Source organism: Narcine bancroftii, chromosome 8 (genome assembly GCF_036971445.1).
Source record: "Narcine bancroftii isolate sNarBan1 chromosome 8, sNarBan1.hap1, whole genome shotgun sequence".
Classification (NCBI taxonomy): Eukaryota; Metazoa; Chordata; class Chondrichthyes; order Torpediniformes; family Narcinidae; genus Narcine; species Narcine bancroftii.
In genome coordinates, this window is record NC_091476.1 from 173393378 (window position 1) to 173414496 (window position 21119).

Consider the following 21119-nt stretch of genomic DNA (forward strand, 5'->3'; position numbering starts at 1 on the left):
GTGAGGCGATTTATTGGGCGGTGGAGCATGCACACACACACACACACACACACACACACACAAGGAGGAGAATCTGCGTCCTTTTTTAGCCTCAGCAGACTTTGAGGGAATGAAAATGGAAAGACAGTCATATCTCTCTGTCTAGACTCGTGCAAACATTGCGAGAGGGGAGTTGCGGTGGGAGGGAGAAGGAACCATTTACCTTGTGTGTGTGTGTGTGTGTGTGTGTGTGTGGGAGGGGGAATTTGACTACTCTGCAAATATCACGTCTGGCTCAAATCGTGCAACTTTCACAAAATATCTAAAACAGTTGAGCCTCATGGTGAAAATGACAGTTTGCAAAAGGACTTGGAGACACGTGGAATCCAGACCTGAATCCGAACGGGACAAAGATACGGGAAAATGCTTCTGTTTCTGTGGAATGGAAGTTTGCAGAGATCGACGTGGTTAAGATGTTTCACGGAGAGACAACGAGCTCATGATGACCGGTTCGTTAATTTATTACAATCAACCCATATTCAATAGCGTTTGCAAGGATAGATGATCAAACCTTGAAATGAGACAGAGGACAAAATCCTGGGGGTTGGATTCCCAATTCATATCCTCATTCATGTTAAACGGAACCGCAATGGGTTGAAATATCTTGAGACTCTCTAACTTATCTGAGTGTATGAAATCTTCCCTGACAGTCACTGTAAAATGCGGACTCCCTGATTAAAAGGGTTAAATTCACACTCACTTCCAGGACACGGCTGTTTAATGGCCTGCATCACTTACAGCTATAAGACAACAAAGGGACCTCCTTGAACCATGAGTCGATACAATGATTTAAGGGCCTTGAACCTTAAAATATCATTTCAAACAGATACAATTAGCACGTGCACCAGTTGATTTCAACCAGTGGTTTTCAAATTGCCCCCTAAACTCACATCTCACTGTCAGTAATTATCCCTCTGCCACCAGTGCTCTGGGATGAGTCAGGGATGGCTGAAGGTGGGATGTGGGTGGGACGGGAAGGTTGGGAATCTCTGCTCCAGACCCAATGGTGACTGACATATTTGGCTGGAGAAAAATGGCCATTGGCCCATTTCCTTTGGAGCTGTGAAACCGTGCACATAAGGAGTCCACGAGGGACGATTAAAACAGTGGGTTTCAACCTTTGTCTTCCCACCCACGTCCCACCTTCAGCCATCACAGGGCCCCGATGCCATAGGGGGAATGTGTGGGGAGGGGGCATCGTGGACTGTCCGCACGTGTCCTCCTCCTCCTCCTCCTCCCTGGGGCCGGGATCTGCTGGCGATTGGTTCAGCGACCTGTCAATCACCAGGAGAGCCCGCTCACGCCTCCCTCGTGTGCCGCTCACGTCCATCAAGCGCGGGGCGGGGCGGGGCGCCGCTCACGTCCATCAAGCGCGGGGCGGGGCGGGGCGCCGCTCACGTCCATCAAGCGCGGGGCGGAGCGGGGCGCCGCTCACGTCCATCAAGCGCGGGGCGGGGCGGGGCGCCGCTCACGTCCATCAAGCGCGGGGCGGGGCGGGGCGGGGCGCCGCTCACGTCCATCAAGCGCGGGGCGGGGCGGGGAGGCGGGTCTGCCCGGGCTCCGTGCGTCACTTCCGTGCTCAGGTCGGGGGGCTCCGTCGGCTCGGTGCAGGACGCGATGGAGTTGGCTGTGGCCTCGCCGGCGGCCGCCTTGTTCCCTCGGCTTCGTGCAGCTTCGGGGCGGCCTCTGTCGTCGGTTGAGTTCCCGGGGATCTAATTTGCAGAGCAGTTGAGAGAGGGAGAGGGAGAGAGGGGCCCTGACACCCGGAGCGCATTAAATAGCTGAACCCGCGGGCCTGCAATGAGAGGCGGGGAGTGGCGGTAGGACGGGGCCGGCCTTGCAAGCCGAGGTGAGCCGGCGGCGGCGGGGGCGGGGCATGGGTGGGGGGGGAGGGGGATTGGGAGGGGGCGGGGGCGGGAACAGGGACAGGCGGGGGGGGTAGATGGGGGTGGGGGTGGGTTGGAGGAGATGGGGGAGGGGAGGAGATGGGGGTGGGGGGGAGGAGATGGGGGTGGGGGGGGAGATGGGGGTGGGGGGGAGGAGATGGGGAGGGGGGGAGATGGGGGTGGGGGGGAGATGGGGAGGGGAGGAGATGGGGGAGGGGAGGAGATGGGGGTGGGGGGGAGGAGATGGGGGTGGGGGGGAGGAGATGGGGAGGGGGGGGAGATGGGGGTGGGGGGGAGATGGGGAGGGGAGGAGATGGGGGTGGGGGGGAGGAGATGGGGGTGGGGGGGAGGAGATGGGGGTGGGGGGGAGGAGATGGGGGTGGGGGGGAGGAGATGGGGGTGGGGGGGAGGAGATGGGGGTGGGGGGGAGGAGATGGGGGTGGGGGGGAGGAGATGGGGGTGGGGGGGAGGAGATGGGGGTGGGGGGGAGGAGATGGGGGTGGGGGGGAGGGGAGGGGGAGGAGATGGGGTGGGGGGGAGGGTGGGGGGTGTGCGGGTATTGCCTCAGGAAAGTCAGTCCTCCAGCACCCTCTCTCCTTTCCCCCCCTCCCCGGGCGTTGCTGCTGCCGCCGTCCCCCTCCCAGGGTGGCTGTGGTTTCTGCCCCCCCCCCCCACCAGTTGTTATTTTATTCCACCTGTCAGCTGATGGTGTGGATGCTTTTATGTCTATTGACTCTTCAACTCTCCTCACAACTTGGATGCTCCCATATTCAGCAGTGATTTGAAATTGAAAATAAAAAGACCTGCATTTATTTTCCTTATCTCTTGAAGCTGCAGGTGAAGGTATTATTTTGCATCGTTTAATAAGGGACAAAAAAAAGTTGACATTGTTGATTGAAGTTTTAAAAAAAAACATATATTGGTCAGAACTCCAGTTCTTCAATCTGGCCTTACTGAAATTATCTATTGCCCTCTGTGGATGCTGCATGACCCGTTGAGTTTCTCCGGCGTTTCGTGTGTGGTGCTGGAACGTGTCCACGACGTGGCGTCAACTAATGAGGAGAAGCCCAAAGACGCGGGCGACTGCGGGTGCTGGAATTTGAAGCCAAACATTATCTGCTGGAGGAGGAGGAACTCAGCAGGTGAAGCGACATCAATAGGAGAAGCAGACTGGTTGACATTTTGAGCCAAAAAAAATCAAGATGCTTGAACCACCAAAGTTTTTTTTAAAACTTGAAATATTCACTCTCATCCTTCGGATGCTGCTGACCTGCTGAAAGCTTCCAGTATTTTTTGTTTACATTTGCAATCATTTTTCAATTTATTTGGAGTAGAATCTTAACCCAAAGACCAGAAAAACCATCTGTGGAGAAACCCTGGTTTGAACAGCTTCAGAACATTGGGAAAAAAACAATCAATGTCTTGGGTTGGGACCCTTCATCAACATTGTTTCATATTGAGAGCCCTCTTTCAAAATTCTTGTCTCTGTGGAGCTTTGTATTCTATTTTTACATTGTCTTTACTAAACCTATTCTATTTGGTTTTTTGTGATGTAGCTGGAGTCAATGCAGTGAATTGCACCACTTGTAAAGATGCCTGTTGTTTAATGGTAAGGCTAATTAGACAAGTCATTACAAATTTAATGTATAGATAACTGGATTGGATGCTTCTCACAACTATCCCCACAATACTTCAGGGCTGTTGATTGGAAGTTTCCTCATCTTGGTTCACAGATTTTAAAATAACTTTGCTCTGAAGTGACCCATCCCATGTCTGAGGGTTGTTTTGCTCTCCTGAAGGTGTCCTTTACGCTTAACTAGGTGGGCACTTAATTACAGTGTTTTTTGCATTTGATGATTTGTGGTATAACGTCTGTCTGATCCCAAAGGGAAATAAAGTAGATATCAAGATGTTTTCACCAGTAGGAGAATCTCGAACCAGAGGACATAGTTTACACAAGGTGCTTACCTTTTAAAATGAAGCTGCGTGGAAATTTCTTTGAGAAGGTGGTAAATCTGTAGAATTCTCTGCTCAGAGTAATAAAGGCTGAATTATTGAACTATTTACAGTTGAGGTTAACAAATTTTTGAAGGTTCAGTGGATTGAGGCCTTTGGCCACAGCTACAAAGGAGGAATTTGTTTGGGATATGTCAACCATGATCATGAGAGGATGACGGGGTAGGTTGAAGCAGCTCCTTTTTCCTTGTGTTTGCATGCAAGAAACATTGCATATTAGAAGCCCCTCATAATTTTTTTTGCCTGTAGCATTTGCAAACAAAAACATGATTAAAAACTGTCATTGGGTAGATTTAAAGCAGAAGTTGACAGCTCTTGATGAGTAAGGCTGTCAAAAGTTATGGGGCAAAGGCAAGAGAATGGTGTTGAAAGAAAAAAAAACATCAGCCATGAATTGTTGGGCAGAGAAGGCTCATTGAGCTTAGTTTTGCTCCTGTCTTATGATCTTACAAAAGGATGATCAGTTTTAGCGGTTGTTCTGCAATGCATCGTGTTGCCTGACCAGCTGAGTAACTAATGTTTTGTGTTTTTAGATGTCGAGTATTTTGGTTTTGCATAATCAGTATTTATGGTTTAAACACTATATAGTTCAGCCTGCTGGGAATAACTTTCCTGCTTTTTTTTTCTGTTGGCTGAAATGAAAGTGTGGCTATTTCTAAAAGCCAACCAAGTGACAGCTGAAGCCACCTTCATGCTAGGTTGCTACTCCATCTTGCATCAACTATTTGTACATTCTATAATGAAGCTGCCGTAGAGAGGCAAAGTAAATGTGCTTTAATTCAGTATGACATCAACTTGATCAATGAAGATCAAAGCTAGCATTGTCAACATAGCCTGCATTGGCAACTCAGGCAAACAAGGTCTTTGACTTGATGAACAATTTCTCTTGGTTCATTGTTTCAGAGCTATGGAAAAAGTGTGGATTTAGGTGGGGGGTGATGTTAGCTGATCACTGCCATTTCTTTCACGATTTTCACATATTCAACACAAGATTTGTTTATTGCCTTTACCAGGTTACAGGTGGCTTGCAAGAATTTAAACTTTTAAGAGCTCAATGATCTCCGTGCTCTGTGAGAGCTACAGCAGCTCTGGTCAACGGGGATTGGTCAGGGGAAAATGAAGAAAGATATTTGTATAATGCAGTTGAGAAAACAAAATTATTGCTGATGCCATGTCTGAAATTTAAAAAAAACTGTAATTGTCAGCCAATCCAGCAGCATCTGTGGAAAGAAAAGGTCATGATTCAGTCTGTTGGTATTTCACAGCAACTTCCTAGATTCAAATTGATAATTTTCTGAATTTTTGTGAAAGTAACCTTTGGGACCAGAACAGTGTTAGTTCGTGGCGAAGAGCTGATTCAGTTAGAATCATAATTCATAACAATGTTATTATGGCATTTTTGGGAGGTTGGATGACGTGAAATTAAACTTGATCTGAAGTTTTTTTGGACACCTTTTTAAAATGAATACCTTGGTGATGAAAATGAAGAAACTATAGTTATCTTGTGGAAAAGGTTTCATCTCTTGAAGTGCATTTTTCTGTTTTCTCCTCTCTTCCCCTGTCCATTGCCTCATTGGCATTTTAACAGTAATTGTGAATTAATGGATAATAACACTGTTGTGTCTAAAAGTAAATGGAAAAAAGATGGCTGATGCCTGGAAGTCTGAAATAAAAACAAAATGCTGGAAGCACTTTGCAGGTGAGGCAGGATCCACTGAAAAAGAAGCAGCTGTTTCAGATCAATGAACAATAAATGTCTGTCAGTTCGAAAGTTGGCATCATGCAATCTGCTAACATTTGAGTTGCTTTTAGGTTGCAAATTATACTGCTTTAAGGAGTGTTCACATTTCATTGTTCATTTTTAGATATAAACATAAAATTCTGTGCAGAATTTAGCAGCCAGGATCCAGAGGAAAAATAGGTTTTCCTTTGCCATTAAAATCTATGACTTGTGCTGTGGAGTACAACCAAAGGAAAGACGGGCAATACACTAGAGACTCCAGATGCTGAAATACCTTTGGTGTAAAATGCCTGCAAACCTTTTCCATTTATGATGAGAGAAACTGGCCCAGTTCAATGTCAAGCTGAGCAGTCCATTCACCAGCTTCAATGTGATGTTTCCAGAAGGGGATGTTTTTGGGCAAGAGTTTAGTTTGTAAATGGCCAGTTATAATTTCTTCATGCCCTAGTTGTGGAGCAGGTGACTCAGGAAGGTCCTCAAATGTTTGCTTGGATCAGTTATCACTTGTGGTTGATGTTTGTGGTTTGTCAAGAAATATGTCATGAGAGATGTGATTGTTATCAGTTTGCAAAAGTAGACTCATTGGGGGCTGAGGAATTTCAGAAAGGAGTGGGGTTTCCCAGTATCCTTGGTCAGTGCAATTGTTTAATTGAGACCGTCACCCAGCAGTGTTCTTCACCATTGGAAGATGTTTACCTTGCAGACTTCAGGTCAAGCATAAAGGTAACTCAAACTGGTGGCTCTTTGGCTTCAGTGATGATCCTGGAGGTGGATCATTACTTTGATTGTGTGGAGTTGTTGAGGCAGATTGAGCAGCTCTTGGATGAATCAATGCAAGAGAAGTGTATAGTCCTTTCATTCTGCTGCCCAAAGTGGTACTGAGGGCAATAATGAATCTCGCTGTTCTGCAGATACTACTTGTAGAGTCAGTGCAGTGATGAGAATAATGCCAGAATATTTTTGGTGTTGGATCATGGGCGCTTGGCCGACCATAGTGCTGTTTGGCTTGTTGAGATGGAAGGTGGTACCAATTGTTTTGGGTAAGTTGGTTAGTGTTAGGAATTATTCTCTCCAAGCTTAATTCATAAAGCTATGTGCATGTTTTTTTTTCCTTCAGTGTCCTGAAGTTCTTTACCCTGGCAAGTTACCACAACTAATTGTTATATATTTGGAACTTGAGTGTTTTGCGATGCCACAAAAAATAATGCAAGTCAGAGAGTTGTGGTATAATGAATAAATTACTTGCACAGGTTCTCCATTAATCTGGATGTTTGGACTTCGGTGGTGAACTGGCAGAACTCTTGGACTATTGATTGTGATTCCAAATATGGCTGCTCCTCATTGACAGCAGCTCGATCTTCAATACCATTATTCCCGTCGTACTGGTTGAGAAGCTCCAAACTATAGGCCTCTGTACCTCTTCCCCCGTAACTGGATCCTTGACTTCCTCATTGGAAGACCACAGTCAGTATGAATTGGGGAAAAAACATCTGCTCCTCACTAAATATATTTAATTTTTAAGAATATAGATGTAAAATGTGTGCACATGCACAACTCAATGATTGTCTATCATGAATAGATGTGTGTTTAAAAAAAAAATATATATATATCCTTAAAATGCACATAAAGTCTAGAAATAACCCCTCCATGCTTTAAGAGAAAGGAAGAGAAACAGTAGACTGTGGGGGAGAAGTAGAAAGGGAAAAGAGCTGGCATCGACATTTAATATAATCAATTTGTAATGTCTTAAGATGGTTATAATAATATTCTGATGCTGCCACAAAACTCCCAATTTCATGAGGTTGTTCATACAATAAATTCTGATTAATATTCCTGCATAGTTTTAATTATTTTAGCCTGAACACAATTGTATAATAAATTTTACTGTTTTCAGTAAGCATGAAAAACAGAATATAGGTGAATTACAAGGGTTGCAGGAACTAAGACAGTAGTGAAATTGAAGGGAGTTCAACAACCAGGTCCTGATACTAAGCGGTTACGGTTTCAAAAATTGTTCATTAGTTTTGCGAAATTTTATCGTAAATGGGCAGTTTTCAGGTTAGGAGGTTGCAACCTCTGGGTTTGGTGATGGGGTTCCCTGTTTTTCAGTCATGTCTGATGTATGCAGGTTTTTGATAAAAGTTGGTGATATGTAAGGAGGCTTCAGAGGGGATATAGATAGGTTCAGTGAAAGTGCAAAGATATGCCAGATAAGAACATATCGAGTTTAACATTTTTTATTCCATTTTTTCCATGTCAATTCTTTGCCCATGGACTTAAACTATCCATATCTCCCCAATATAATTCATTCTCCTCTTTATCCCATATTTCCATTCAGTTTATTGACATGACATGAAAAATGGAAAAATGACAGGCTGTTCATTTAAAACAAAGCTTTTAAATGAAGAAAGAATGAAAAATACTGGAGAACTAGATACCAAACTTTGAACCAAAGAACACAATAGCACAGAGGTTGGCCTTTTGGCCCATCTGGTCTATGCTGCCTAGTTCCATCAAACATGATCATAGGCCTCCGTACTCCTTCCATTCATGTACCTTTCAAAATTTCCCATTACTGTCAAATCCAGATCCTATTTTGGCAACTTGTTTCCACTCTCTGAGTGAAAAAGTTCTCCTTAATGGTTATATTAAACTCACTCTCATTTCATGTCCTTGAGTTCCTGTTTGACCCAATCTCAGTGGAAAAATATGTTTGCAATACCCTCATGATTCTGAATATCTCCATGAAATCTCCCATCATTCTCCAAAACATCTGGAAACAAAGTCCGAACATTCAACCTTTCCCTAAAACTCAACTGTTCAAGTCCTAGCAATATCCTTGTAAATTTTCTTTGCATTCTCTCAATCTTATTAATATCTTTCCTGCGGGTTGGTGACCAAAGCTGCATGCAATACACTATATTTGGCCTCACCAATGTCTTGTAAAACCTCATCTCAATATCCCAACTCATGCAATCAATACTTTGATTTATAAAGGCCAAAGTTTCAGAAGCTTTGTTTATAACCATATCTACTCCTTTCGAAGAAATGTGTATCTATGTTCTGAGATCCCTCTCTTTTGCTGCACTCCAAAGATTCCAACTGTTTACAGTGCAAGTTTCTACTCTCAAAGTGCAACTCTTCACTTGTTTGCATTAAATTCCATCTACTATTTTCCAGCTCGTCCAAATGACACTGCAAGCTTTGAAAGCCTTCCTCACTGTCCAGTACACCTTCAATCTCTAAATTTGGTTATAAAGTGTTCCACATTTTCATCAGGATTATTGATGGTAGATGACAAACCACTGATCTTTGAGATGCACCACCTGTCACAGTCTGACCTCCAGTCAGAGAGAATTCTGTACTACCACTCTCCTGCTTCCACAAAGTCGATGTCTAATCCAATTTGCATCTTAATCTTGGATGCTACGTAACTGAACCTTTTTGAAGAATCTCCTCTGCAGGACCTTTGGCCTTGTCAAAGAATCATTCAAAATTAGTCTGCAGGTTTAACCTATTGGGAAAGTACACAGCATGTTGGTCTCGTTTACCAGTCGATTGGAGAACTGGAGTACAGAAGTCTTGGTCCAATATATTTTCATAGAGCAAAGTCACAGAAATAGCGCTAAGTCGAAGTTCTGATAATTTGAGAAATGAATATGTTCCTGAAAAATTCAAGACCATAAAAATAAGAGAGACTGAATTGGCTGTTTTTGGTTTCCCAAAATGAAAACAGGAGAGATCAATTTGGGGGGGGGGTGAATATTCATCTTTACCCTTTCCTGTACCTGTAATCTGAAAAAAAAAACAGGAAATGACCAGGATAAATTAGTGGAAGTAAATGTTTATTTTCCTTTTGTTTCTCTGGTTGAGTGGTAGTTGATTTAAATTGAAAATGTTTGAAGGAAAAGTTTGTATTGTTTGTAAGCAAGTACAGGCAACCCTGTCTGGGATCAATGAACTCCCATTCCCCGAATTCTGATTTGTTCAATGTTTATATTGGTGCATTTATCACAAAGCAACATTCTGTTAATTCATAATTATAACATTATTAATAATCTGTTACAAATCTGAATAATAAATTCCTTTTTCGAGGTTCTTGTTTATTTTGGTGGGGTGGTGGAAGGGAGTGAAGTATTTCTTTCTTTGATTAAAATGACACAGTGAATTGAAATTGTGTAACAATATACAAAACTTGTCATTCAGAGCTTTGGATGAGGTAGTAAGGTTGCTTGTCCTTGCATTTGAAATTGCATATTTTTATGTTAAAATTTTTAAAAATAGTTTAATGATGATTGCTTTTGTGTGGATTTGAATAAGTTGCTACGTCCAATAATGTTTTGGGTAGAGTTGAGGGTTTGTAGCATTACCTTCATACTATTTTACGAATCTCGATTCTGGTTGCATTAATTTGCAGCTATGTCATACTGCTCAACTTCTTCTGAAGATTTGAATGATCTCTAATAGATAATTGTCTCCAGCCAGCATTGAGCTTTTTTTTTTAATAGGATTGTGTACACATCCTTACAAAGTGTTTGACACAGCCAATGTAACTGTTCAACATATAATTTTCACTCATCTAAACTTGTTCAAATTTATTCCTTCTAAATCAGGGCTTGTTTGGTAAGGCTATTCTTTTTGCCTTGACAAAGTCACCAGTCGTTTTAGAGAAGTGAGAACCTTATTGGTCAATTTAACCAGACAAAAAATGTGATAAAGCCTGTTAATACCTGTGAAAATGACATTGTTAACTGCAGGGTATTTTTCAAGATTCTTGTTTTCTTTTTCACTTCGCGAATTACTGGTTCCTTTAAATTCTACTTGGTAACTGAATGGTGCTGATACTTCATTTGCAGTATGCTTGACCAGTGTGGTAAGGACTTCCTCTTGCATTATGTTGACAATGCTTCGGGCTGTTGAAATATAAAACAATGTTTAGTTGTTACTGGTACAGTGAACCAAACAAACTAAATTACAATTTCCTGTTGAGTTTGATCAATTTGGTTTATTTTGGTTGAGTTCATTGTATCCATTTTGTGTGGAAGTTGATCAGAATAGTGAATTGTCTTTGAGTGAATAGCCATTTGGTTGCTTTCTTTACCTGAATTTGAGAAGTGGTCAACTGGGAAAGTAATATATACAGTATTCACACTAATGGGGATGCTCAAACTGACTGAATTACATCAACTCCCAATTTAGTAAAGCAAAACTACAATAATCCAGTACTCTTGGGACTTTTCATACTATTGGATATTACTCCTTCTAACACACTTTTATTTCTCTTTTGTATCATTTATATAGCAATAATAATAAGTTTAAAGAGTAGGAATCGAATTTGAACCATGACAGACAGTATAAGGAAAGATCTGGACATTGAGGGCTTCAGAGTTGGACAGGAAGAACATAAAATTATTTGCTGATAATGTGCTATTATATATGTCTGACCTGGCTGAATCTTTGATAAAATTACAAACAAAATTAGAGAAAAATGGAAGCATATCAAGTTATAAAATAAATATGGACAAGAGTCATTAATGTCATTGAAAAAAATTTGATTATGAAAGATATCAAAAAGATAGATTTAAATGGAATCAAATATTTTGGAATAATGACATAATAATTTACAGAGCTTGTATAAATTTAATTACACTCATAGAAAAAGTAGAAACATTTATAGAAAGGGGAAGATGGGCTGATTACTCTAGTGGGGAGAGCAAATTGTATTAAAATGGAGATGATGCCAAGATTACAGTATCTTTTTCAATTGTTGCCTATTGCACTACTTATAAGTGTCTTTAAATTATTGAATTATTACAAAGCAATTCCAATGGAATAATAAAGTGCCAAGAATTTAATTGGAAAAGCTAACGTGGGATTATAAGTTGGGAGGACGTGGTCTTCCAGATTTAAAAAATCAATATTTATTCGTACAAACAAGATTTTCATCATCCTTTTTTGAAGAAGACAGTCCCCTTTCTTGGAAGCAAATGGGAATGAACTCAATAGAAGAAGAAACTGCAAAGGCCTTAAAATGCTGTTAATTACAAAAAAAAGACAGATAACCCAATATTAATTTATATGATTAGAATATGGCAAGAAATAAATGAGCATATTAGAAAAAAAAGGTATATCATTATGAATCTGAGTAACAAAATATTGAATTTATGGTACGATAAAGTAATATATATTGATTGTTATATGGAGAGATCTCTTGTGTCTTTTGAACAATTAAGTAATAAATACAGAGTGCCCAACAGGACTTTTTTCTCCAGCTAAGATCGTTCCTAAGGAAAAAAAAATAAGGGTCAAGTCTGACCCCACTTGAAATTAGTGAAATGGAACGAATTATTTGGCTGGGGAATACACCCGAACTTGTAAGCAAGAGGTACTATGCTCTCCAGAATGAAAGTGTGAAACCAGGTTTACAGAGATCGAGAGAGAGATGGGAGTTGGATCAAGGTGTTGAAATTATGGAAAGATGCTGGTCTGATTGGTGTTTGGATAGCATGACATCAATATGTCCTTGCATTTGAAATTGCATATTTTTATGTTAAAATTTTTAAAAATAGTTTAATGATGATTGCTTTTGTGTGGATTTGAATAAGTTGCTACATCCAATAATGTTTTGGGTAGAGTTGAGGGTATGTAGCAAGATACGGATTAGTGCAATATAATTTCCTACACCAATTATTATCTCTCCACAGAAGTTGCATAAATCAAAATCTGAAACATTGGAAATGTGTTTTAGGAGCGGGATAGAAATAGGAATGTTCTTACATACTATGTGGTCGTGTGTGAAGGTGAGACCTTTCTGGCAGGATATTACTGAAATATTAACAAAGATAATGGGGTGACCTTCATGGATGATATGGAGCTTTATCTTTTGGGCAACTTCATTGAAATAGACAATAAACTAACTAAATTCTAAATTTCATTTGTTAAAATAGCCTTGGCAGTGGCGAAGAAATCTATTGCAATTACTTGGAAATCCAACTCCCCTCGACATATAGCACGATGGACTGCTGAGATGAATAATTGTATATGTTGAAAAAAATTGCATCCAACTTGAACAAATATGGCATATTTATTAAGATAAGGCAGCCCTATTTGGATCATTTTGGGCCAAATTGTAATTATAAATACAATAATAAAAAGGATAATAATAAATGCTTCAATAATGACTTCCCTATATAGAATTTTTGATGGTCAACATACATATACATATATATGTGTGTGTGTGTATATATCTATATATGTGTGTGTATACATATATACATATGTGTGTGTGTGTATATATCTATATATGTGTGTGTATACATATATACATATGTGTGTGTGTATGTATATATATATATATATATATATATACACACACACACACCCACCCCTCATTTCATCAGGTGCATTTGTAACTTGATCTTTATTGTTATAGTGTGTGTAATATATTGGAGAGTTTTTCTATGCATATTTATGGGGAAAAAAATCAAATATTTAAAAGGGTAGTAATCAAACAACAACTTTGAGCCCAGGTCAAGGTGCAAACCCACTTGATGAAATGAGGGTTGGTTTGCAGAGATAACAGTAGATATCAATGGATCGTGTTCAAGTTGAGAAGCTATGACTGGTCACATACTAGTGGAATTTGTTCAAGAGCCAAAATTTGGATGAGAGGACCAAGTATATTCATGTTTTCAGGTGATGGAAAGCTAGGTTGCACTGTGGATTATGAGAAAGATCCAGAGAAATTTCAGGGGGATATAAGCAGGCTGAGGGTGGTACTGCAGTCAGTGCTGTTCTCTCTTGGTAACAGGGAACGAACCTTGGTGGTTTCTTTGTGGAGTTTGCATATTTTCTGACGGTTTCTCTGGGTGTTAGTGTTTTTCTACATATTCCAAAGATGTATTGGGAGTTAATGAGCCATTAAGACCCATTAATGTAGATTAATTGTCAAAATAAAAGAATAAAGAGGGAACTGGGTTGCATAGATGTGAGGGAGTAGGTTGCAGAAGTACAGGTGAATGAGTCAAACGGTTTGCCTTGGAAATTGCTTAGAAATTCTAATAAGACTTGCAAGATAATTCAAGTACTGTACAAGAATAAAGTCCAATGCATTGTTTTTCTGAAAACACAAATCAACATTGTTTCACACAATGAATCTCTGAAGAGCAGCACCTTTCGATCATTCAGTTTAGAAAGAGTATACTGGTGAGGTCACTGATCGCAAAGTGTCTCGTAGGCCGAGGAGGACCTCCACTGCTGATGAATGGAAAAGGGCCAAACTCCTAACTGATGCAAACGAACTTCAGGAGGGAAGTGTGGATGTATCCATGATTACTGTCCTTAAAAGACTTTATGAACAGAAATGCAGAGGCTAAGCTGTAAGATGACACCTACTTGTTAGTCATGAAAACAGGATGGCCATACTACAGTTTGCCAAGAAGTATGTTAAAAAAAATATCCTAAAAAAAAATCATGTGGACAAATGAGACCAAGATTAATCTGTATCCGTGTGATGGCAAGAGCAGAGTGGAGGCATAAAGGAACTGCCCGAGATCCAAAGCAATGAAATGTGGTGAGGGTATTATGGCCTGGGCATGTATCGGCTGCCACAGGAACTGATGCACTTGCCTTCATTTGTTGTAACTACTGATGGCAGAAGTAAAATGAATTTTGAGGTGTACAGAAACGTATCTGTTCAAGTAGGAGCAAATGCCTCCAAATGGCGCTTTATCTTGCAAGAAGACAAGGATCCCAAACACACTGCTAAAGCAAGGAGTTTTTCCAAAATAAAAACTGGAAAATATTTGAATGGCTAAATCAGTTCCCCAATCTAAATTCAATTGAGCATGCCTTCTTCCATATGCTGAAGAGAAAACTCAAGGGGACAAGCCCCCAAAACAAGCAGGAACAGAAAATGGCTGCAGTCAAGATCTGGTAGAGCATCATCAGTGAAGATACTCGGCACCTTGTGACGTCTATGAATCACAGACTTCAAGCAGTCATTGCATACAGGGGATATGCAACAAAGTTCTGAACATGACTACTTTATACATACCATTGCTATGTACCAAATATTGTGGTGCCCTGAAATGAAGGGACTCTGTATAAAAAGTGCTTAGATTTAGAAAAAAAAACCTAAATATGCACTTTAATTGTTAATTTTGATTACAGATTTAAAACTGTGGGGAAATGAGGGGGGGGGTGGGGTGGGTGGAGTTTTTCCTCCCAAACTGATCCATGAGATTCCTGTCTCTTTGCCATGTATTGCGCCCTCTGGTTCATTCCTGCACAGGCTTCTTTTTGCTCAGCTCTCTTCAGTACTGGTATGTTGATGAATGTATCAGTACTGCTTCCTGCTCTTGTAATGGACTTTTTAAAAAAAATCATTGTTTTGCTGTCAGTTTTCTCGTTGCTCTTGTGTCATCTGATCCATTGCTGCCTCCCATGTCTATACTTCCTCCCAGCTGCTTGTTATTTCATTCTTCATTTTCCCATTCTCTTGAATCTGTCCTGACAGTTCCATTTTCACACTCATTAATCTGAAAGGTTTTTTTTCCCTCACTTAATTCCCTCTCCATAGTCTTAGGACCCTCAACCATGGCACTTCCATTTTGTGAAGTTCTACTCTTGTCCCCCTCTCCTTCCACCACGAAGCTACTCCCTTGCCCTTACCTTCAGCCCCTCTTGGGCCAGTATTTTCCATGCAACCTTTTAAACACTTTTTCCCATTGTCCAAGCTCACAAACCTTAATTTTAGATGAAGTAAAAATAATTTACAAATAACAACACAAATTATTCACCAATTAGCCTCTCTCCATTGACTTGATCTTCACTTCCCAATGCTTGGGGAAACCAGATAATGTTAAAGGGCACTTCCCATGTTATTCACACTCTTCTACTCCCTTCATTTGATTTATCTGCTGCATTTGGTTCTCTCAATGTGGTTATCTCAATATAGTAGAGACTAAGTACAGATCGGATGACCACTTAGCAGAACATCTCCATTCAATTCACAAGGTGCATTTGCTGTTTACCACTTGAATTTTCCATCTCATTCCCACTGACTTCTGTCTCTGGCCACCAACACTGCTCCAATGTGCATGTGGTAGAATGCCTCATCTTCAAATTTGGCACATTACCGATTCAACATTGAATTGGGAGAGTTTCAGATCATCATTCAGTCGACTCTTTCATCTCCCACTTTTGGATGTTCATTTTTTTAAAAACTCCTTTTGTATCGAAGATTTCATCTCTTCAAATTTACAACTTTTTGAAACATAAGCAGCAATTTTCAGCTGGAGATGCTATAATCTGGAGCAAAAATACTCTAACTGCTAGGGGATCGCTGGTCAAGCATCATTTGTGGTTCATGTTGAGACCCTGCATTAAGATGGAGTGGAGAGGGAAGGTAGCTGCCCTGAAGTGTAGTTGATAGGTGGACCTTTTTGACATAGCAAGAAATGTTCACACTTTCTTTCTGCAGATATTGTTTGGCCTTTTGAGTTCCTTCTGCAGCTGGTTTTGCATTTCTTTGGGCCAGTATCCTTTGTCATTCAGTTTAAACTGATGTCCACTTTATCCCTGACTTCTTGTTCTTTCCGATGCTTCCCTCATCTTTGTAATTTAAAATTTGTAACTTTTGAGATTTGGTGGGAGGCCATTATGCTAAAATGTTAACTGTCTCCCCATGCCGCTCAACATGTTGCTTCTATGATTAGCTGTCCAACATCGGGAATATTTTAATTAAAAGTGGATTGTGCAAAAATATCGAATGTAAATCAAACAGCTGGAGATATTGGAAACCTGAAAAACAGAAGATGCGGGAAACCCAACAGATCAGGGAGCAATTGTTTCAGGTTAACAACAAAAGCTCTTTGACTGAAACTATCAGTTGTTTATTTTGCCAAAGATGCTGCCTGACCTGTTAGTGTTTTCAGTATTTTGTTTCTGCACTGGCATCAATGATAGATTGTTGTCTTGCCCAATGAAATCTTGAAATGGCATCCATGTTACAAGACTTGTTTCAATTGCACTTTCCCAATTTCTGCGGTGTCATTAAAATGGCAGAAAGGATACCATAACCCACCTTTGAGGAGGAGGTGGAAATAATGCACTGCCAGGTTGCTTTCTACGTCTTCCCCATCTCGTTTATTTGCCTTCATCTCTCTCTCTCTCTTCCCCCTCAGAGTTATTATGAAGTAGAATAATTTTATGAATTTTGAAGTATAAATGATTAAAACTTCCACTGAATGAAAAAAATCTTTGTTCAGAAAGATTGGAAAATGGAACATGAAAAAGTATGGTAAAAGGCTCCTTTCCAAAAAAAACTACATTTTTATGGAAGTTAAACCAGCATCTCCCTCCCACTTAATTTGGAGTGACACATAATTTATTCCTCAGGGCCTTTTTTATTCTTTGTTAGTGCTTTGTGCACTTGAAAGTTTGAGATTCTACGCTGATTACTCACTTGTTTTTCATAACTGGGGATTGGCGTTTGCATCATTCCTATTACCATAACTTCTCACATTGCCTCGTCTTTCAGAAGCTGGTAACAGTCCTGTCTAGTGGTGAATAATTGAACAATGTCTACATTAACTCTTGGGGAACTAAAATGGTTAGTTGGAAGCTTTAAAAAAAATGGTGATTAATTTGTCAGTTGAATCAGATGTTTACAAACGTCTGGTTTCTTTAGAATTGGAGAAGGAAGATGAAGAGAAGAGCACTAGACAGGGGAGCTGGTGAATCCTCAACTCAATCCAAAGCTCTCTGTACAGGGATCTCTGGGAGCAACAGTAAAAGGGCTGGACCATTCATCCTCGGTGAGTTTCTTCACTCAAGTAGCTTCCACAAGCACGAATTGCTGTTTAGCCAATGTCTGTCAAGTATTTTTCTTTGATATTTCTCTCATTCTGAACTTGTGCTTAGTTTAATTCAGAAGATGCAGCTTATTTTTTTGTTTTGTGACTCCTGATTGAGGGATGTTGTTGTGGTCGTGTACTTAGTCAGGAATGGTGCCGGCCACCGCTGATGACTTGTGCAATGCATGGGGATCATGGTGGCATGTGTGGATATGTTGAGCGTCAGTATACTGGTGTTGAATCTCAGATGCAGGAGGAGGAGAGTCTGAGAATCAGGATCATCTGTGTGGCAGTGAGCCAATAAGGTCAGGGGAGTTTAGCTGGGCGGTTTGGGGAGTTGTCGAGTGAATTAAAAAAAAAGTTGACCATGCTCTGTTAAAAGCAATGAGTCAGTGTATTCTTTATTTGTTTGTAAGCTCTGGTAAATCGATGCCATTACTACTTGTGAGCACGATCACCAGTAGGACTCGTGATTTCTGGTGATGGCACCTTCTGAAGGGCATGTCTGGTGTGTGGCAATTACTTGTCTTTACTGCATCTCCTAACTAATTAAAAATGATGACCAGTGATGCTTGTGGGAATACTCATTTTAGCAGGAAACACCTGAATGTAAATCTCAAATTGTGGGATTTAGCAGAATCTTGCTTGAATAGTTGTATAAACCAGCTATAACTTCTGGATAGGGAGGCAAAACATTATCTCAACATCAGCTTCTGCCCTGCTGGAAGATCTTGGTGAGCACAGTATTGAGGTTGAATATCAAAAATAGTAGAGCAACAGCAAAGCGCGAGTTCTCAAATTTGCAAATCAGCCTAATATCTAAGTGACCATTTGCATTGAAAAGAATAGAAGAAAGAAAATTTATCCTGATTAATTTGTTTAAACAGGGTTCTGATATTTTTCCAACAACATTTGAAATAGATGACATGATCGCTTAGCAGATTCTCAACAATTGGAAATTGGGCTTTGGTGTCTCTACTAGGACTTGACAGCTGCATGTTCTTGTTTTTTTTAGTGACTCAGGCGATTAGTCATACTGAGCTTTCCGAGCAGGCACTTTATATATAAAATAGCCTTGATTTATTAAAAAAAAAGGAGTAAGAAGGACTATAGACGAGGGAAATCTTTTGTGCGTTTGTTAGTCATGGGTCTTCCACTAAATTGGAAGGAATCTCAATGGTATACTTAAAGCAATCTATTTTCTTGGATAGGTCCTCGTTTAGGAAATTCACCTGTTCAGAGCATTGTTCAATGTTTGGCGAGGAAAGATGGAACCGATGACTTCTATCAGTTAAAAGTGAGTAAAGGTTCCAGGTAGTATCTTGTAGAATATCACACAAACTATTTGTATGAATATACTTGCATTTAAAAATGGGCCAAAGTATTTTCAATCAGAATTGTTTTGCATGTTCGTAGTGAATTTTTAAATTTCATTCCTATGAAATGTGAAAATAATTGCACAACTAGAGTTTAAAGACTTTCTAATGCATCCTAAAAGATGTTTTAGGAATCAGGTATTACAAGTTTGTCAATTAAATTAAAAGCATATTTGTTGGTTTTTTTTTCTCAGCAATGTGGTCTGAATTTTCTAAATGTGTCAAGTGAGGTTAAAGAATTATCAGCTCAACTTAATGAATCCCTATCCAGAAAAAATAGTGGGGGGAGGCTTCATTAATTGTCATTCTATTGAATGCAGTCAATAAGCCTGCATTTATTAACTGTAATACTGCTTTCTTCTAACTCCTCCCTACTCTACCTCATTTGCCCCCACCACAAATTGAAACTATACATGGCTGAAGATGAAAGAACTTTCTCTGGTGATGCCAGCAATCATGTGCTGATGCACTCGTCCAGGTCCTGTGAGATGACTAGCTGAGATAAAAGGTCCTTTAAAGCACAAGAATATACAATCATGTGGGAAATCACTGAATATGACTGCAATTTTAAAAGCATTATATTGTTTTACACTTAGCTTTGACCTTCTATCTTCTAAAAAGCTGCAAAGCTCTAGTTTTCCACAGCAGTATGCACCAAGGTATCTTCTCAGATGATCGCTTTAGTTTCCTTTAATCAATGAGTTTGCAAAACCGTAAAGAACATTTCAGATAATAAGCACTCAAGTAAATGTTGAAATCAGATGGATGAGGTGGTTTGAGAATGTGAATCAGCCATGATTTTCTTGAAAAGAGTGCGCTCAAATGCCCCCTAAATGCGTGCTTGTCACTGATAGAAGCAAACAAAAGTGGTTAGAGTTTTTTTGATTTTGGGTTCACTAATTGTTTAAGGGATAGTATATGGAGAAAGAGCTTGAGTTTCAATGCTGGGCTTCGCGGACGAAGATTTATGGAGGGGGTAAAAAAGTCCACGTCAGCTGCAGGCTCGTTTGTGGCTGACCAGTCCGATGCGGGACAGGCAGACACGATTGCAGCGGTTGCAAGGGAAAATTGGTTGGTTGGGGTTGGGTGTTGGGTTTTTCCTCCTTTGCCTTTTGTCAGTGAGGTGGGCTCTGCGGTCTTCTTCAAAGGAGGCTGCTGCCCGCCAAACTGTGAGGCGCCAAGATGCACGGTTTGAGGCGTTATCAGCCCACTGGCGGTGGTCAATGTGGCAGGCACCAAGAGATTTCTTTAGGCAGTCCTTGTACCTTTTCTTTGGTGCACCTCTGTCACGGTGGCCAGTGGAGAGCTCGCCATATAATACGATCTTGGGAAGGCGATGGTCCTCCATTCTGGAGACGTGACCCATCCAGCGCAGCTGGATCTTCAGCAGCGTGGACTCAATGCTGTCGACCTCTGCCATCTCGAGTACCTCGACGTTAGGGGTGTGAGCGCTCCAATGGATGTTGAGGATGGAGCGGAGACAACGCTGGTGGAAGCGTTCTAGGAGCCGTAGGTGGTGCCGGTAGAGGACCCATGATTCGGAGCCGAACAGGAGTGTGGGTATGACAACGGCTCTGTATACGCTTATCTTTGTGAGGTTTTTCAGTTGGTTGTTTTTCCACGCTGCTGAAGATCCAGCTGCGCTGGATGGGTCACGTCTCCAGAATGGAGGACCATCGCCTTCCCAAGATCGTATTATATGGCGAGCTCTCCACTGGCCACCGTGACAGAGGTGCACCAAAGAAAAGGTACAAGGACTGCCTAAAGAAATCTCTTGGTGCCTGCCACATTGACCACCGCCAGTGGGCTGATAACGCCTCAAACCGTGCATCTTGGCGCCTCACAGTTTGGCGGGCAGCAGCCTCCTTTGAAGAAGACCGCAGAGCCCACCTCACTGACAAAAGGCAAAGGAGGAAAAACCCAACACCCAACCCCAACCAACCAATTTTCCCTTGCAACCGCTGCAATCGTGTCTGCCTGTCCCGCATCGGACTGGTCAGCCACAAACGAGCCTGCAGCTGACGTGGACTTTTTACCCCCTCCATAAATCTTCGTCCGCGAAGCCAAGCCAAAGACAACTTTGATTCGAAAGGTTACATGTGCTGAATTTGTGATCGCTTTAATAAACGTGGAGCAAATGTAAGAAAAGTTGGTGTCACAGTTTATTTGCTGTTTGTTAATGGCTCAGTATGAATTTGATGGA

The 21119-nt window shown here is 41.0% G+C and overlaps 1 protein-coding gene across 7 annotated transcripts in view; it reads left to right on the plus strand.

The window, feature by feature from the left end:
* The first annotated feature begins 1591 nt into the window (after window positions 1-1591).
* stk40 (serine/threonine kinase 40) overlaps window positions 1592-21119 on the plus strand; it is a 107964-nt gene continuing 88436 nt past the window's right edge. For 3 of the 7 annotated variants that reach the window (XM_069895852.1, XM_069895857.1, XM_069895858.1), the window contains exons 1-4: window positions 1592-1888; window positions 3482-3534; window positions 17375-17501; window positions 18752-18837. In XM_069895852.1, coding sequence (XP_069751953.1) covers window positions 3532-3534; window positions 17375-17501; window positions 18752-18837 — 216 coding nt within the window. In that variant the 5' untranslated portion in view covers window positions 1592-1888; window positions 3482-3531. Of the gene's footprint in view, window positions 1889-2571; window positions 2769-3481; window positions 3535-17224; window positions 17297-17374; window positions 17502-18751; window positions 18838-21119 lie in introns of those variants that run through there. The other 4 variants (XM_069895853.1, XM_069895855.1, XM_069895854.1 and 1 more) reach the window with 4 other exon arrangements.